Raw genomic sequence first — 16,086 nt, 5'->3', positions numbered from 1 at the left:
GTATTACATGAAGTCTAATTCAGAAAGCAGAAGTCAACACAGGACTGTACAAGGAGATAATCAAGCACACATGCATGCACAAGCTGAAAGGCCATGTTTCCATTCCCGTTGACACACTGGCAGAGATCCGTTTATTAAAAAGAATAGTAAAAGGTAGAAGGGGAACAGACAGCAACATAATTAGATAGACACTATGTGCCTTCCTACAGGGCCTGGGGCACAGTTCAGATAAAATTGCTTTATTTTGGGAGTCGGGTGGTGGTGCAGTGGGTTAAGTGCATGTGGCGTAAAGCACAAGGACCAGCGGAAGGATCCCGGTTCGAGGCCCTGGCGCCCCACCTGCAGGGGAGTCACTTCAGAGGCAGTGAAGCAGGTGTCTGTCTTTCTCTCCCCCTCTCTGTCTTCCCCTCCCTTCTCCATTTCTCGCTGTTCTATCCAACAACAACAACATCAATAATAACGATAATAATAACCACAATGGTAAAAAAAAAACAACCAGGGTAACAAAAGGGAAAAAATGGCCTCCAGGAGCAGTGGATTCGTGGTGCAGGCACCGAGCCCCGGCACTAACCCTGGAGGCAAAAAAAAAAAAGCTTTATTTTTACTTATATTTTACTTTTTATGCGGCACAGGAATGAGCCCAGGTCTTGTGTGTGCACAATATCACAGAATGATCTCCCTGGGGAATTTGTTTTCAACCTTTATTTTTGACACAGAGATGGGGGTGGGATAGGGTGGAGTGGGGTAAGGGAGAGAGAGACACCACAGCTCTGCTCCACCACCCACGGTATCCCCATGCGACGCTAGGGCTGGAACTCAGGGCCTTGTGTGTGATGAATCATACTCTCAAGCAGCTGAGCTGTCTCCTGACTCTGAAGAGTGAGATGTGATGGGGGAGCAAGCCCGGAATGGGCAGAATTGGAACCATGGGTGGAAAGGCACTTTGGGGCAGCAGAAGGGAGCCAAATATCCACAGCTGTTGGTATGTCTCATGTGGGGGCTGCTGTCAGCTCGAGCAGGCACCAACAGCAAACTGTGTAGGACCTGGGAAGTATGGGAGAGACCTCTGCCTATAAAAACCCAGTCACTGGGAGTCGGGCAGTAGCGCAGCGGGTTAAGTGCACATGGTGCAAAGCATAAGGACTGGCGTAAGGATCCCTGTTCGAGCCCCCGGCACCCCACCTGCAGGGGAGTTGCTTCACAAGCAGTGAAGCAGGTCTGCAGGTGTCTGTCTTTCTCTCCCCCTCTCTGCCTTCCCCTCCTCTCTCCATTTCTCTCTGTCCTATCCAACAACAACAGCTATGACAACAATAACAACTACAATGGCAACAAAATGGGAAAAGTAGTGTCCAGGAGCAGTGGATTCGTAGTGCAGGCAACGAGCCCCAGCAGTAACCCCGGAGGCAAAAAAAAAAAAAAATCCAGTCATTGTCTGTCTGTCTGTCTGGCTGGCTGGCTGGCTGGCTGGCTTCCATAACCAACAGCATCCAGACTTTTCTCCCAGGCAGTGCCAGGTCTTTGATGCGCAGCCCGGGAAAGCGCGGGCACCCCGAGTGGGCCTGGAACTCACGATAGTGATCTGATATTTTCTTTGTCTTCTTCTTCTTCAGTTGAATGGCCAGGAAGTGGAGCTACCTTTCTTTCACCCCTCCGGGAGGCTGGAAATCTATCGGAACAAAAACAGCACGACGGTGGAGTCCAGGGGCCTGGTGGCCGTGCAGTACTCAGACTCGGGACTGCTGTACATCCGGCTGTCCACCGCCTACTTCAACTGCACGGGGGGCCTGTGCGGCTTCTTCAATGCCAACGCCAGCGACGAATTCTGCCTGCCCAATGGCAAGTGCACGGACAACCTGGCGGTGTTCCTGGAGAGCTGGACCACCTTCGAGGAGATCTGCAACGGGGAGTGTGGGGACCTGCTCAAGGCCTGCAACAATGACTCCGAGCTGCTCAAGTTCTACCGCAGCCGCTCCCGCTGCGGCATCATCAACGACCCCTCCAACAGCTCCTTCCTGGAATGCCACGGCGTGGTCAACGTCACAGCCTACTACCGCACCTGCCTCTTCCGCCTGTGCCAGAGCGGGGGCAACGAGTCGGAGCTCTGCGACGCCGTGGCCCGCTACGCCAGCGCCTGCAAGAACGCCGACGTGGAGGTGGGCCCCTGGCGGACCTACGACTTCTGCCGTGAGTGGGGTCTGCCTTCTGGGGGCAGGCGGGGTGGAGCTAGCTGGCCGGCCGAGGGCAGAAACTGGGGTGCTCCATAAGATGCCCCGTCTCCCAGTTCTGAGCTCAAGGGCAACCTGATTACTGTGCAGTCCCTCAGAAAGGCCAGTTCCCTCCCCCACTCTCAAACCAGGCTATTTCTCACTTTTTTTTTTTTTCACCAGAGCACTGCTCAGCTCTGGATTATGGTGGTGTGGGGGGCTTGAACCTGTGCCTCAGGCATGAGAGTCTCTTTGCATAACCATTATGCTATCTACCCCCGCCCTGTTTCTCACTTCTATTCCAGCTTTTAATTACACAATATCTCTTCATTGTAGTCCAGTTAGCCACCCGATTGTCTTGTGGTTTTATCTAGCGGACAGGCGGGCTGAAGACGCAGGGCATGTCAAAAACTGGAATCTGTTGCGTTGTTGCCTTGTGTCTCCCTTGGTGGAGAAGGGAGCCATTCATTCTGAGCAGAGGTGGTGGCTCAGGGTGCCTTTCATGCAGGTGGAGATTAGTTAGCGCTCCTCCCCTGGGCCGACCTGACAATGGCTAATAAGAGCGTCCTGCCTTGCTAGTTCTTTGTGTTGTCCCCAGAGCACCTGACCCTCCTCTGCACGGCAGCTGCAGCACTAGCAGTCTTTTGGAAGAGTGGCTGGGAGAGGCCGGCATGCAGCATCCTGGGTTATCTGGAGGAGGGTTGAGGGAGGGTGCAAGGAGAGGCTGGGAAGGTGGGGCCCACCTGGACTCAGCCCTGTCCTTTCCCCACCAAAACCACTGCCACCACTGTGATTCTGCCCACAACAGCTCTCTCTCTCTCTCTCTCTCTCTCTCTCTCTCTCGTTACATTTCTCCCCTTCCAAGTTTCTCCTTTATTTCTATTTAGAACTAAGCTTGGAGTTAGAGGAAAGTAGCCACAGTATCTGTCTCCCTTTCACCCCCTGGTTAGTGTCTCACCCTTGTGTCACCCTCCCTCCCGTCTGAGAGCAGGCTGCATGTGGTGTGCCCCCTGACCCTGAAATCCTTCAGTGAGTGTGTTCTTCAAATGAGGGCAAGCAGTGACAGACATCCCCCAGGAGTCCCCTCCAGACCTGTGATACCACATGTGGGTCTGGAGGACCTGAGCGCCTTGCTGTTGTCATGCGTTAAGTCATGCGTTAAGGTGCAGTGGGGCTCCCCTGGTGGGGGCGGGGATCTTGCAGAGCGAGCAGAGTACAGGGCCGCAGCAGAAAATGGAACCCTCATTCTCCTCCTGACCCAGACAGAAACCACCGCATCTCCCGGGCTCAGCTATCTCTGACCGGCCCTCTGGCTGGCAGCACCAGGCTGCCCAATTAGGCGATTTCACAGAGGCATTTCAGGGGCCGGCGGAAGTTTTATTACTTCACGTCTGTGTGTTCCAGACTTGCAGACGAATTCAGACAACACAATAAGTCATAAAGCGAGAGGCATTTAAATAAGTCATGTTATTTGCTATCACCATAAACCTGCAGTCAGCGTTGGAGCATTCATAATTTAGAGACAAATGTGGAAACCTCTCTCTCCAGACATATTTAATCAATGCAGAGCTAGCCTCCACTCCACAGCATATGGGATTGCAGGCGGCAGAAGTAGAGCTAGTCGGGGGAAAGACTGGTTTCCGGTACAAGGTAGCTCCCAACCATTGAGCTGGTCCTTGTGGGCAGAGCTGTGATTGCCATGCAATTTATTTCTCGGTAGCGTCCTGTCCTTGGATGAGGGAACACTATCGAGAACAGATAGGATGCCTCAGAGCCAGCGAGGGGCATAAAGGCAAGCTCTTGTTCTCCCAGGAGGTGAAGGGAACCTTCACAGATCTTGAGAGAATGCAGGTTTGCAGGTAGATTTGCCCCTGGATTTGTGCCTTTCCGTGTCAAATCCTGACAAGCTGAAATAATAAAGAGAAATGGGTCGCCTCCCCGGGATGTCATGGTGACTGGCACATGCTGTGATCTTAGGGGCTGTGCTGGGTGACGGAAGGCATCGGGAGGGAGGTGCAGTGCGAAATGAACTCCCAGCCTGTGCATAGAGTTTATCTTTGTGTGGACCAACCAGGTAGGGAAGGAGTGAGAACGAAGGATATGGGTGACCCCTACAGAAATGGTGAGGGGTAGAGGAGCCAGAGGCCATCAGGAGCAGAGAAATGAAAAGGCAAAGGGGAAGACCCGTCAGGAGAGAGAAAGCAGCTGAACAGACTCAGCCTGCCTGTCCCAGAAGGCCTTGTCAAGACAGGAGGCATGCTAGTTACTGACATTTGCCTATGCACTCACTAGGTTCAGTTGTTTTTTAAATGTTTTTCCTTGTTTTTATTAGATGGATTAATGACTTACAGTAAATACAGCTCTTGGTACCTATGTAAAATTTCTCAGTTTTTGTGGTCCAGGAGATGGCACAGTACATAAAGCATTGGACTCTCAAGCAGGAGGTCCTGTGTTCAGTCCCCGGCAGCACATGTACCAGAGTGATGTCTGGCTCTTTCTTTCTCTCCTTTTCTATTTCTCATTAATAAATAAAATCTTTTTAAAAATATCTCAGTTTTCTGCAAAACACTCTCACCCCTAGCCTAGATCCTCATCCACCACCATGCTCCAGGATCGGAAAGCATCTGCTCCCCACCTCGTCCCCAGGGTCTTTTACTTTGGTGCAGTACACTGGGTTCAGTCATGAGTCCTCAGCACCACCGGGACAGGTAGCTACATTCTGACTTAATAGAAAAAAGAAACTGAAGTTCAAAGACAATATCTCCAGGTCTTTCTGACCTGGATGCACTTGTTCTTTCCAGAACTCTCTCTCCTGGGTCTTCCCATCAGGCTTCAGCTTGAGAGATTTGCATTCTGTCTGGCACTTATTAGCTGGATTAGGATAAGTTCCCCCTCCTCTATTGCTGCCAAGGTTATTGCTGGGGCTCTGTGCTGGCACTACGAGTCTACTGCTCCTGGCGGCTATCCCCCCCACCCTTTTTTTTTCCTTTCTATTTTTTTATTACTGGATAGAGACAGAGAAATTGAGAGGGGAAGTGGAGGAAGAGAGGGAGAAAGACAGAGGGACACCTGCAGCTTGACTTCATCACTCAAGAAGCTTTTCCCCTGCAGGTGGGGACCAGGGGGCCTTGTTCACTGTAATGTGTGCTCTCAACGAGGTGTGCCACTACCTGACCCCTTTTATAATTTTTATTAGATAGGACAGAGAGAAATTGAGAGGACAGGGAGGGAGGGAAGGAAGGAGGGAGGGAGAGAGAGAGAGAGAGAGAGACCTGCAGACCTACTTCACCACTTGTGAAGCATCCCCCTGCAGGTAGGGAGTAGAGTCTCAAACTCGGGTCGTTATGCTTGGTAATATGTGTGCTTAACCAAGTACACTACCGCCTGGCCCCCTCTGAGATCCAGTTTCCTCACCCATGAGACGGGGATGGGAAGGGCTTTCTGGCTGCTGAAGTGAAAAGGTCTCCTGAGGAGCCCAGGAGAGGGGCCGGTGTAAAACAGGTGCTCAGTTCAGGCCCATCACCTTGGCTTCTTCTGTGTTGAAAGCTCAGTGCCTCAGAGGAGCACACATGGAGGGAGGGGCCCCCTGAGCTCTGTCTGCTGCCCAGGGACAGTGGTGTAGTGGGCATGGCCTTCATGGAGCTCACTGCGCAGATCTGAGTTTACACGTATACACACACACTTGCACGCCAACTTGCTCGTAGAGCTCACTTGCTTCCTCATCCCCACCCCCTTCTTCTTCTTGCCCGCCCTCAGCCCTGGAGTGCCCAGAGAACAGCCATTTTGAGGAGTGCGTGACGTGTACGGAGACCTGTGAGACCCTGGCCCTGGGCCCCATCTGCGTGGACAGCTGCTCGGAGGGCTGTCAGTGTGACGAGGGCTACGCCTTGCAGGGCAGCCGGTGCGTCAGCCGGAGCGAGTGCGGCTGCAACTTCGAGGGCCACCTGCTGGCCACCAATGAGACCTTCTGGGTGGATCTGGACTGCCAGATCTTCTGCTTCTGCAACGGCACGGACAACAGCGTGCACTGCGAGACTCTGCCCTGCAGGGAGGACGAGTACTGCCTGGAGGAGGGCGGCCTGTACCACTGCCAACCCCGCACTGACGCTTCCTGCATCGTCTCGGGCTATGGCCACTACCTGACATTCGACGGCTTCACCTTTGACTTCCAGACCAGCTGCCCATTCATCCTGTGCACCACGGGGAACAGGCCCAGCTCAGCTTTCCCCAGGTTCATCGTCACAGCCAAGAACGAGGACCGGGACCCATCGCTCGCCCTGTGGGTGAAGCAGGTGGACGTGACCGTGTTTGGCTACAGCATCGTGATTCACAGGGCCTATAAGCACACGGTGCTGGTGAGTGGGCCAGGCGGGGCATCCCGGGTACACAGGACCACGGGTCCTGGGTCGGCAAGCCAGGCTGGTCCAGAACTCAAAGGAAAAGCACCGAGGGCTTAAGCAGAAGGCTTCTGTCGCTTTATCTTGGAAATAAGGAGACAGGTTGGGGGCTGCTGGGTGGTGGTACCCCTGGTTGAGCACACACATTACAGTGTGCAAGGACCGGGGTTCAAGCCTACACCCCATCACCTGCAGGGGGGAAGCTTCACGAGTGGTGAATCAATGCTGCAGGTATCTCTCTGTCTCTGTCCCTCTTAATCTCCCCCTCCCCTCTCAATTTCTCTCTCTCCACAATAAATAAAGATTGAAAAAAAAAGGACGTTTAAAAAAAAAAAAGGAAATAGGCTGAGGGCTGAGAGAGAGAAGGAAAGATATATCCACATCACAGGCACCAGCTGAAGAGCAGAGTTTCTGTCAAGAGGGCCCCTTCTATAGTGTTGCAGAACATGCTAGGGGCCCCCAGAGCTTGACTGGAAGCCCAGGCTGGCAGCTGCTGGGCCACCCCAGGCATGAATTCTCTCTCTCAATGAGCACACAAGCGGAAGAGGCCTGTCCTGATCCACCATCGTCCCCTTTGTGTGTGGGGGGGGGGGGGGGGGAGAGGTGAGCTGGCTTTTGCTGCTCCCTTCAGTCCCCTCCCCCTCCTCCCTTCTTCCCTGTCAGATCACTCAGCATTCAGGACTCTCGCATGGTCTGTACCCACCTGGACCTTCCGTTTTCCCCTTTGCTCTCCCCTGACCGGGAAGATAGGAGTGAGCGGTGGTCGAGGAACTAGTCCAGCTCGGACCCAGCCACCCCCCCGCTCCCAGGTGACAAGGTGACAGTAGCCTCTGTGCTGCTGGGGGAGCTGATCAGGGCTTTAGCCTCCCTGGTCTGTGGCATCATTCATCTCTAAAGGGGGCGGCTTTTCCTTTCATCTACGTTCTGTTTAAAATCCTGAGCTGCGTCACAAGAGTTCCCCACTGACTCCTGGACCACCTTCAGATTTCCTTCAGTGGCTCCTCCAGCAGAGAGAGATTTCTGGGCCTCAGCAGCTGCCTCCCTCTCCTGTGTTCGGGATGTGCCCCCCGTGGCATTTCAGGCTCAGGTCTCCTGCATCCATCCTTCTCCCCTGTACGGGAGATCTTTGCTGACTGACACCCCTCATTGTTTTCCCCAGGCCTCTCAGAACAGCCTGTCCCTATACCCATTGTTGCATTAGTCATGGGAATTTTCCCCCCTTGTTTCTGTCTAACTCAGTCAATACTCATTATGAGTTTATGAGCACAGAGCCATGCGTGATCCATCTTGATGTTACAGGAATATAAGGTGCCCAGCATGTAAAGGCACTCAGAGCATTTGTCACAAGCAGGACGGAAAGAGGTGACATCATGGCCCCTTTGTGCTGAGGGTCCTCTGACTCCTGTTTGGCTACTGGTCCCATCTTCAGCAGCCTGAGAGCTTCCATTGCCACTGAGCCCAGCTAGGGGCCTAGCAGGTGCTTTACTCTCAGCCCCAAAGTCAAATTCAGTAGGCTAGGTGGCAGGTTAAAACTATAGATGCTGGGGCCGTGCGGTAGCACAGTGGGTTAAGTGCACATGGCGCAAAGTGCAAGGACTGGTGCAAGGATCCCGGTTTAAGCCCCCGGCTTCCCACTTGCAGGGGAGTCGCTTCACAAGCGGTGAAGCAGGTCTGCAGGTGTCTGTCTTTCTCTCCTCCTCTCTGTCTTCCCCTCCTCTCTCCATTTCTGTCATATCCAACAACGATGACAACAAGGGCAACAAAATGGAAAAAATGGCCTCCAGGAGCAGTGGATTTGTAGTGCAAGAACCAAGCACTGGCAATAACCCTGGAGGCAAAAAACAAACAAACAACAACAAAAAAAAAAACACTATAGAAACTTGCTTCCCAAAGTTGTGGAAATTAGGAGCCAGAGGCAGAGTATCCGCCGTGTCATGGCCCCTTTATGGCCTCAGGGGAGACTCTGGTCCTGGACTCTCTCCTAGCTTCCAGGGGTTGTGGCCAGTCCTTGGTGATCCTTGTCTTACAAGTGTCCCCCAAGCCTCTGCCTCTGTATCTGTGTGGCTTTCTTCTGTGTCTCTGTGCCAAGTCTCTCATTCTAAGGACGTGTGTCCTTGGGCTTAGGGTCCACCCTAGTCCAGCATGATCTCATCTGAGAGTGATTTAAGTCACACTCACAGGCACCCAGACTTCAACTTATGTTTTTGTGGGGGGAAGATACACGTTAGCCTCCAGCAAGGTCAGTGATAAAGTGATGACCGCCAAAGAGGAATTGATTATGGGGGTCGGGGAGACCCCTTGTCAGGACCCACCTTTCTCAATCACCACCCAGATATCCTAAGATGCCCAAGAGGGGAATCCAGGGGTAGTCACCTTCGAATCTCTGGCAAGAAGGCCAAGTTCAGGATGTGTGAAAGGCTCTTTGGGGGCCTGAGGGATGGATTTAGCATTTACTTTGAATTATTAATATGCATTACAGAATCCGCTTGTTCAATGATTTGCATTTGTTTTTCCCATGATGTTATTATTAGTCACCATCTCTGCCCGAGAGAAGAATCATGGCTGTCACAGTGACAGCATGCAGGGAGGTGCCAGCAGAGCCCTGGTCACTGCTGCCACACTCAGAAATCATGGTGACAAGGCAGTGACTCCTGGAGACCCTGGATGACCCCGATCTGTCCCTGCACTAAGTTGTATTGTGGATTGTGGGGTGAGCCCAGAGACGGGGGAGACTGGAGGTGAACATGCTGTCTCCATACCAGACAGGAAGGGGGAGCAGCAAGAGGGAAGTGCTGTGGAGGGCAGCAGAGCCCAGGTCCCTGCTGCCTCCACCTCACTCCCAGCCTCCTGCAGCCTCCTCAGGCCACTCAGTTCAGGCCACAGGGGAGGGGCCTTTGGGGACCCTCAGGGTCAGGGTCTGCCACTGGCTGCCAGTCCTGTGAGCGTCACAGGAAGCTGAGGTTGGAGAACCTCTCAAACTCAGCTTACTTGGCTGGGCTTTACAGATGCCTGTTCTGGACAAAACCCGGGGGTGGGAAAATGAACTACATGTGGATTCCGTCCTGAGAGAGCTCAGGGAGCCATGGCAGACGAGAGGCGTCGGCAAGGCAAGCTAGTGTCACTCAGTGCTGCAGCAGCGTGACATATGCAGGCTGGGAGGACATAGCAGAAGGGGCAGGCAAAATAGCTCACTTGGCTAGTACACTGCATCACCATATATGTGACCCAGGCTCAAGACCAACCACCACCGTATTGAAGGAAGCTTGAGCACTGTGGCATATCTCTCTCCTCTCTTTGTCCCCGTCTCTCTCTGTAAAAGTCATCCCAGAGGAGTGTAGCCTTGGTGATGATAACACACACACACACATACACACACACACACACACACACACACATCAGAGGAGTGGTCCAAAACAACCCGGTGGGGAGTCAGGGAAGGCTTCCTAGAAGAGGCAACCCTAAATTGAGCCCTGAGAATGAGGGGCCTCTTAATTCAAGGGAGCATCCATGCAGATCCAGAGAGGGAGCTGAGACTGGGGTGCGAGGGGACCAGCAGAACGGAAAAGGCAGGAGAAGCAGGTGGCAGGAAGGCCAGCTGCTGAATGTCTGGCGTACTGTCTCATCCCCAGCGGGTAAGGCTCAAGAAGCTGCCCTCCTCATAGTTTCCCCACCACACTCACCCACCCACGGGCAATAGGATCTCCCCCCATCACAACGGCTCAAGGGGAGTGCACCTTCTTGTGAAGGGGTTTCCTGGGTTTCTGAACTCAGAATTTGTGGGAGCAAACCTGTGTCTGTGTGAGACCCTGAGCTGGGCACTGAGGGTCAGGGGACTAGGAAGGTCCATACAGTGTGCTCCCTGGGGCCTGGGAGATGGCGCACCAGGTAGAGTGCATGCCGCACTGTGCACGAGAACTGGGTTTGAGCCCCCAGCCACCCCTGGAAGCACCTGTATGGGGAAGCTTTATGAGTCGTGAGTGGAGCAGTGTGGTGGTTTCTCTTCTCTGTCTCTCTCTCCTTCTGTCTAGGTAAAAAACCGAAAGGGGGGCAAGTGGTAGCACAGCAGGTTAAGCACACATGGCGCTAAGCACAGGGACCAGCCTAAGGATCCCGGTTCGAACCCCCAGCTCCCCACCTGCAGGGGGGTCGCTTCACAGGCGGTGAAGCAGGTCTGCAGGTGTCTGTCTTTCTCTCCCCCATCTACCGTCCCCTCCTCTCTCCATTTCTCTCTGTCCTGTCTAATAACAACAAAAATTACAACAAGGGCAACAAAATAGGAAAAATGGCCTCTAGGAGCAGTGGATTCATAGTGTAAGCACTGAGCCCCAGTGAAAACCCTGGAAGCAAAAAAAAAAAAAAAAAAATCTGCCAGGAGCAGGTCCAGACCTCAGTGATAGATAACCTTGGGGACAAAAATGAAGAGCGTTCTCCTTGCCCTCAAGGTGCATGGCTCTAGGTGAGACAGAACGTAGGCCCAACCCCAGTGTAAGGCAGGTGCACACTGACTTGATCCTAACAGGAGGTGGCACTGAAAGCAGCTGCAGTGAAAAGAGCATGTCTGGGGGGAGGGGTGGGGAGTGGGAATTCTGACCTCATCCCCCCCAGAAGCCCACTCCCCAGCTGAGACGACATGGGAGCAGGCTCTGAAGGGCCTGAAAGATGTTGACAGGAAGAATGATATCCCAGGTAGCAGAAGAGGCAAAGTCAAATCATTCTTTGGCGGGGGGGATGTCCCCAAGGAGTGAATAAATTGGTGCTTGCCGAAAATAAAACCACAGTGGAGCTGGAAATAGAAACAGAGGAGTTCTAGTCTTGGGTATTTCAGTCTAGACTTTAATTGAATTCTTATTACCCTCTCATTACCTGGGAGAAAACAATTTGAACTCCTGGGGGGAATAATGCCAAGTAAACAGAAGGCAGGGAAACAAATAGGTGCATTAGTGTTCAGTGGGTTGGCATTGGAGTCTGTTCAAAGCCTGAAGGGAACAGCTGACTGGCATGCCCAGGGGTGAGTGCTGACGGTGTGCTGAGCCCACTCAGACCCCCTCGGGCTGCTCCCCACAGGGCTCTGGGGTCCCCAGAGTACCTCTGTCCCCCCACCCCCACCCCAAACACATACTCGCCATCCCCACAGGTCAATGATGAGCGGCTGTACCTGCCCCTGAAGCTGGGGCAAGGCAAGATCAACATCTTCTCCTTTGGCTTCCACGTGGTGGTGGAGACGGACTTCGGCCTGAAGGTGGTGTATGACTGGAAGACCTTCCTGTCCGTCACCGTCCCCCGGAGCCTGCAGAACGGCACCCTGGGCCTGTGCGGCCGCTACAACGGAGACCCGGACGACGACCTGGAGCTGCCCATGGGGCTGCCGGCGTCCAGCGTGGGCGAGTTCGTGCAGAGCTGGGTGAAGAGGGACACCTTCTGCCAGGTGGGCTGTGGGGACCGGTGCCCTGCTTGCGCCAAGGTGGACGGCTTCTCCAGGGTGCAGCAGCTCTGCGGCCTCATCCCCAGCCAGAGCGCTGGCTTCACCAAGTGCCACAGCAAAGTCAACCCCTCCTTCTTCTACAAGAACTGCCTCTTTGACGCCTGCGTGGACGGGGGCAACGTGCAGACCGCCTGCAGCTGGCTGCAGAACTATGCCAGCACCTGCCAGACGCAGGGCATCGCCGTGACGGGATGGAGGAACTACACGGCCTGCTGTGAGTCCTCCCCCGCCCCCCATCCCCTGTCCCTCCTCCCTCCTTCGGAGAGGGAGTCCAGGTCTTCCACCATACGGTGCTCTCATATGCTGCTCCTGGGGCTCCAACCCAAGTCCTCACACACAGTTTAGCGGAGCTCTGCCAGGAGAGCTAGCCCTCCGTGCATGCTGCTTGGCGTGGTGGGCAGGCCAGCCTGGCAGCTCCACAGCAGTCAGTACGGACTGCTAGAGCACTGGAAGGCTGGGCACTCCGGCATTGAGCTTGTTATCTGAGACAGGATAGGCTGCCTCCCAGCCGGCCTCCCAGCTTCCTGGTCAGTAAAACGGGTTTAGTGTTGCTTTTCTCCAAGAAGGACCCTGATCGTGGGTACAGCACCCAGAGCGTAACAGACAGCGTTTGCATCAAGCGAGGGCACAGCAGAAACCTAGCCAATCCTAACTCAGTGGCGACGGGGGTCAGGGAAAGGGGAGAGTTAGTAAGGTAGTCAGCTAGTCCCAGAACCCCACGGGCCCACAGTGGCACTGATATCTTACATGCTGCCTCCGAGCGTGTCATTCAGTTGGGTTCACACACGCCATCTTTCTGCTGGTCGTTGTGTTTATGAAACGTAACAGAATGTTAAGAGTATCTGGCGGAGGGATGCTGGCCTGGCCTGGCTAGGGTGGAGAGCTGGGCACTGTGTGTACAGAAGCCACCATCACAGGAAGACCTGCTTGTCGAGGGGCAAGTGCCAGGAACGCTCCCCTTACAGGTGGATCCCACCACCCATGGGGAGGAGAAGGAACCCCTCAGCCTCCAAAGGCCTTCAGTCCCCACTTCTTGTGGAACTTGGCTAGAGCTCAAGGATAGAAAGATAGTTTTTCTTGTCCCCTGTTCTCTCCCCTCCTCAGAGCTCTATCCAAACACAGGTTCCTTCCTCTCTCTAGCCAAGGGTGCTGACCACAGGTAGTGGGAGCCAAGTCTGTCCTCCCTGAGCCTTGACCTTGGAGCCAGAGCTGCCTAGCAGCCAGACTGAGCGGAGCCTCAAGGCCCAGCCGTCCCTTCCCAAGAGGGCAAGAACCTTGCATTCCAGGTGCCCCCAGGAGAGGGTGTAGGGACAGGTAAAAAGAAAATCTGAAAGAGAGAGAGAGAGAGAGAGAGTGAGAGAGAGAGAGAGAGAGAGAGAGAGAGAGAGAGAGAGGAAGCAGTTTCATTTACAGACCAGCCATGGGTGGGATTGGGCAATGGCAGGCAGATGCCTGATGCACTTTGAATGTCAGAAGCCAGGAACAACTGCAGGAGACCGAGTGGTGCCTTGAGCATGGTTCTCTCTAACTTGTGACTGACTTTAACCTCTAAGAAGTGAGGGCAGAGTGGCATAGGCCCCCTTCTACTCAGAACCAGCCAGCTCATTGCTGTCATGTGGGGAGGTTTGTGAGGGTGTGTGTGTGTGTGTGTGTGTGTGTGTTGTGGAGGGGGGTGGTCTTTTCAGACACTCGTGTTTGTTTGGTGGCAAGTCGGACCATTGCTGCCCTCCACCAATACTGGCCGCTCCTATCAATGGCATAATTTATTACTCAATTACCATGTTTGTAAATGCCTCCGAAGACTTCTTCACCCAAGCTGAACAAATAGACTTGGGCGGGGAGGGGGGTAAATTGTTCTAATTACCAACCAGTTTCCTCCAGATTGGTTCAGCTGCGAGTCTCATTGCTGCAGACCCTTCACAGGGACCTGATGAGGGGACAGGATGGCAGTGTGTGGTGAGAGGTGGCCAGCGCACACAGAAAGCCCAGCCCGTGGCAAGCGACCCCTTGTGAATGGTGTTTCTAGCGGCATGAGTGCATGAATGGGCAACTCTTGAAGGCATTTATTTCCAGTCTTTTTAAGTACATACCCAGAAACGGACCTGAAGAAACCCTACGGTCATTCTGGCCTTGACTTTCGGAGGCCCTTCCACCGCGTTTCCCGCCGAGCCTTCCCCTTGACAGGGTTCTGAGCGCTCCACGCTGTCTTCTTCTCTTTTAGACCAGCTGTCTTGAGGGCGTGAGGAGATGTCTCCCTGCAGCTTGGTTTGCGTGTCCCCCATGACCCATCCTGCTGAGGCTTTTCCTGTGCTTATTGGCTATTCACATACTTTCTCTGGAGAAGTTTCTGCTCTGTCTGCATCGGGTATCCGTTTTGGCTATTGAGTCCTAGTAGTTCTCCGTATGTCCTGGGTGGTAGTTTCTTTACATGCGCAGTGTTGAACCTTTCCTATATTCAAGGATCAGTGAGGATGTTAGAAAACAAACCTCGGGGGCAGGGAGGTAACACAACGGGCTAAGTGCACATGGCGTGAAGCATAAGGACCTGCGACTGTGGGGAGGGTCACTCCACAGGCGGTAAAGCGGGTCTGCATGTGTCTGTCTTTCTCTCCCCCACTCTGTCTTCCCCTCCTCTCTTGATTTCTCTCTGTCCTGTCCAAAACAGCTATAACAATAACAACAACAACAACGGCAACAAAATGGGGAAAATGGCCTCCAGGAGCAGTGGATTCATGGTGCAGGCGCCAACCCCCAGAGATAACCCTGGAGGAGAAAAAGAAAGGAAGGAAGCAGACCTCATTAGGATCTGGCAGGAAGATCAACGGGCATAGCCTTCTCAGAAAGCCAGACAGTTGCATCTATCAAGTATTCTAATGTACACACCTTTTGACCCATAATTCCATTTTTAAGAATTTATGCTCCAGAAGCACTTACTCACAAGGGCAGTGATAGATGTGCAGAGACGCTCACGGCAACATCATCATAAACACATAACACACACACACCGGGCAGCAGTGTGAAAACAGTCATTCAAGGCATAATGCAAGAATCATGGTCACGAACCAGCGATGAGCATAAAGATAGGTAGGTGATGCTCCTGGTTATGGGAAGAGTGTGGGTGGGATTCACAAATGCTTGGACACAGGCATGCACTTAGTTGTCTATTCAGAGACATTTTCTGGAATATTCCACTATAACTGGGGTACCAGAAGTTGCCTTTTCTCTTCTTTTCCTTTCCTTTATTTATTTATTCATTTATTTATTTTTTGCCTCTAAGGTTATCACTGGGGTTCCATGCCTTCCACTGCTCTTCGTGGCCATGTTTTCAATTTTTTTTTAATAGGCTAGAGAGAACTTGAGAGGGGAGGGGAAGATAGAGAGGTAGAGAGAAAGACAAACACCTGCAGACCTGCTTCATTTCTTGTGAATTGAACCCCCCTCCCCATAGGTGGGGAGCCAGGGGCTCGAACCAGAATCCTCACCTAGGTCCTTGCTCTTTGTACTATGTGCTCTTAACCTGTGTGCCACTGCCACCGCCACCGCCCCGCCCCAGTTTTCTTTCGTGGAAGCATCTGTGGGAGCCAGCAAGTGGTGTTCCAGCCTGAATCCAAGTGTGCCTTGGGGGGCAGGGTTAGGGAAACAGCTTGTGGAGGCTATCCCCAAACCAAGGCTGAAGAGGAGAAAAAGTCTGTGTGCGTACAGAGCCTGCAGTGACCTCCCTTTGCTTCTTTGGTCCATTATTACACAGTGGTCAGTGAGAGCAAAGCTTCCATGGGCAGAGAGGGTCATGAGAAGGAAAGCTCGCTAACATCCCTCCCGTCAGACCTCCTGTCTCCCTGTGTGGGTGACATGTCTGCCTCCCTTTCTCCTAACAATTGACTGAAGAGCTGGGTGCATAGCTCCTCAGGTAGAGTGCCTGCCTCGCCAGGTGTGCCAGTTGGGTTCGAGTCCTGGCACCAAATGGGAGGCGCCAGTGTACCAGGGGAAGCTCCAGTGTTATGTC

General features: G+C 53.4%; 1 protein-coding gene across 2 annotated transcripts in view; it reads left to right on the top strand.

Moving 5' to 3' along the window:
• TECTA (tectorin alpha) overlaps positions 1–16,086 on the top strand; it is a 90,323-nt gene that overhangs the window by 35,044 nt on the left and 39,193 nt on the right. For both annotated transcript variants that reach the window (XM_060179887.1, XM_060179888.1), the window contains 3 exons: positions 1,611–2,184; positions 5,961–6,559; positions 11,736–12,297. In XM_060179887.1, coding sequence (XP_060035870.1) covers positions 1,611–2,184; positions 5,961–6,559; positions 11,736–12,297 — 1,735 coding nt within the window. The remainder of the gene's footprint in view (positions 1–1,610; positions 2,185–5,960; positions 6,560–11,735; positions 12,298–16,086) is intronic.

The sequence above is a fragment of the Erinaceus europaeus genome, chromosome 20 (assembly GCF_950295315.1).
Source record: "Erinaceus europaeus chromosome 20, mEriEur2.1, whole genome shotgun sequence".
Lineage (NCBI taxonomy): Eukaryota > Metazoa > Chordata > Mammalia > Eulipotyphla > Erinaceidae > Erinaceus > Erinaceus europaeus.
Note: the sequence above shows the minus strand (reverse complement) of the source record. Positions and strands in the feature narration are given on the sequence as shown.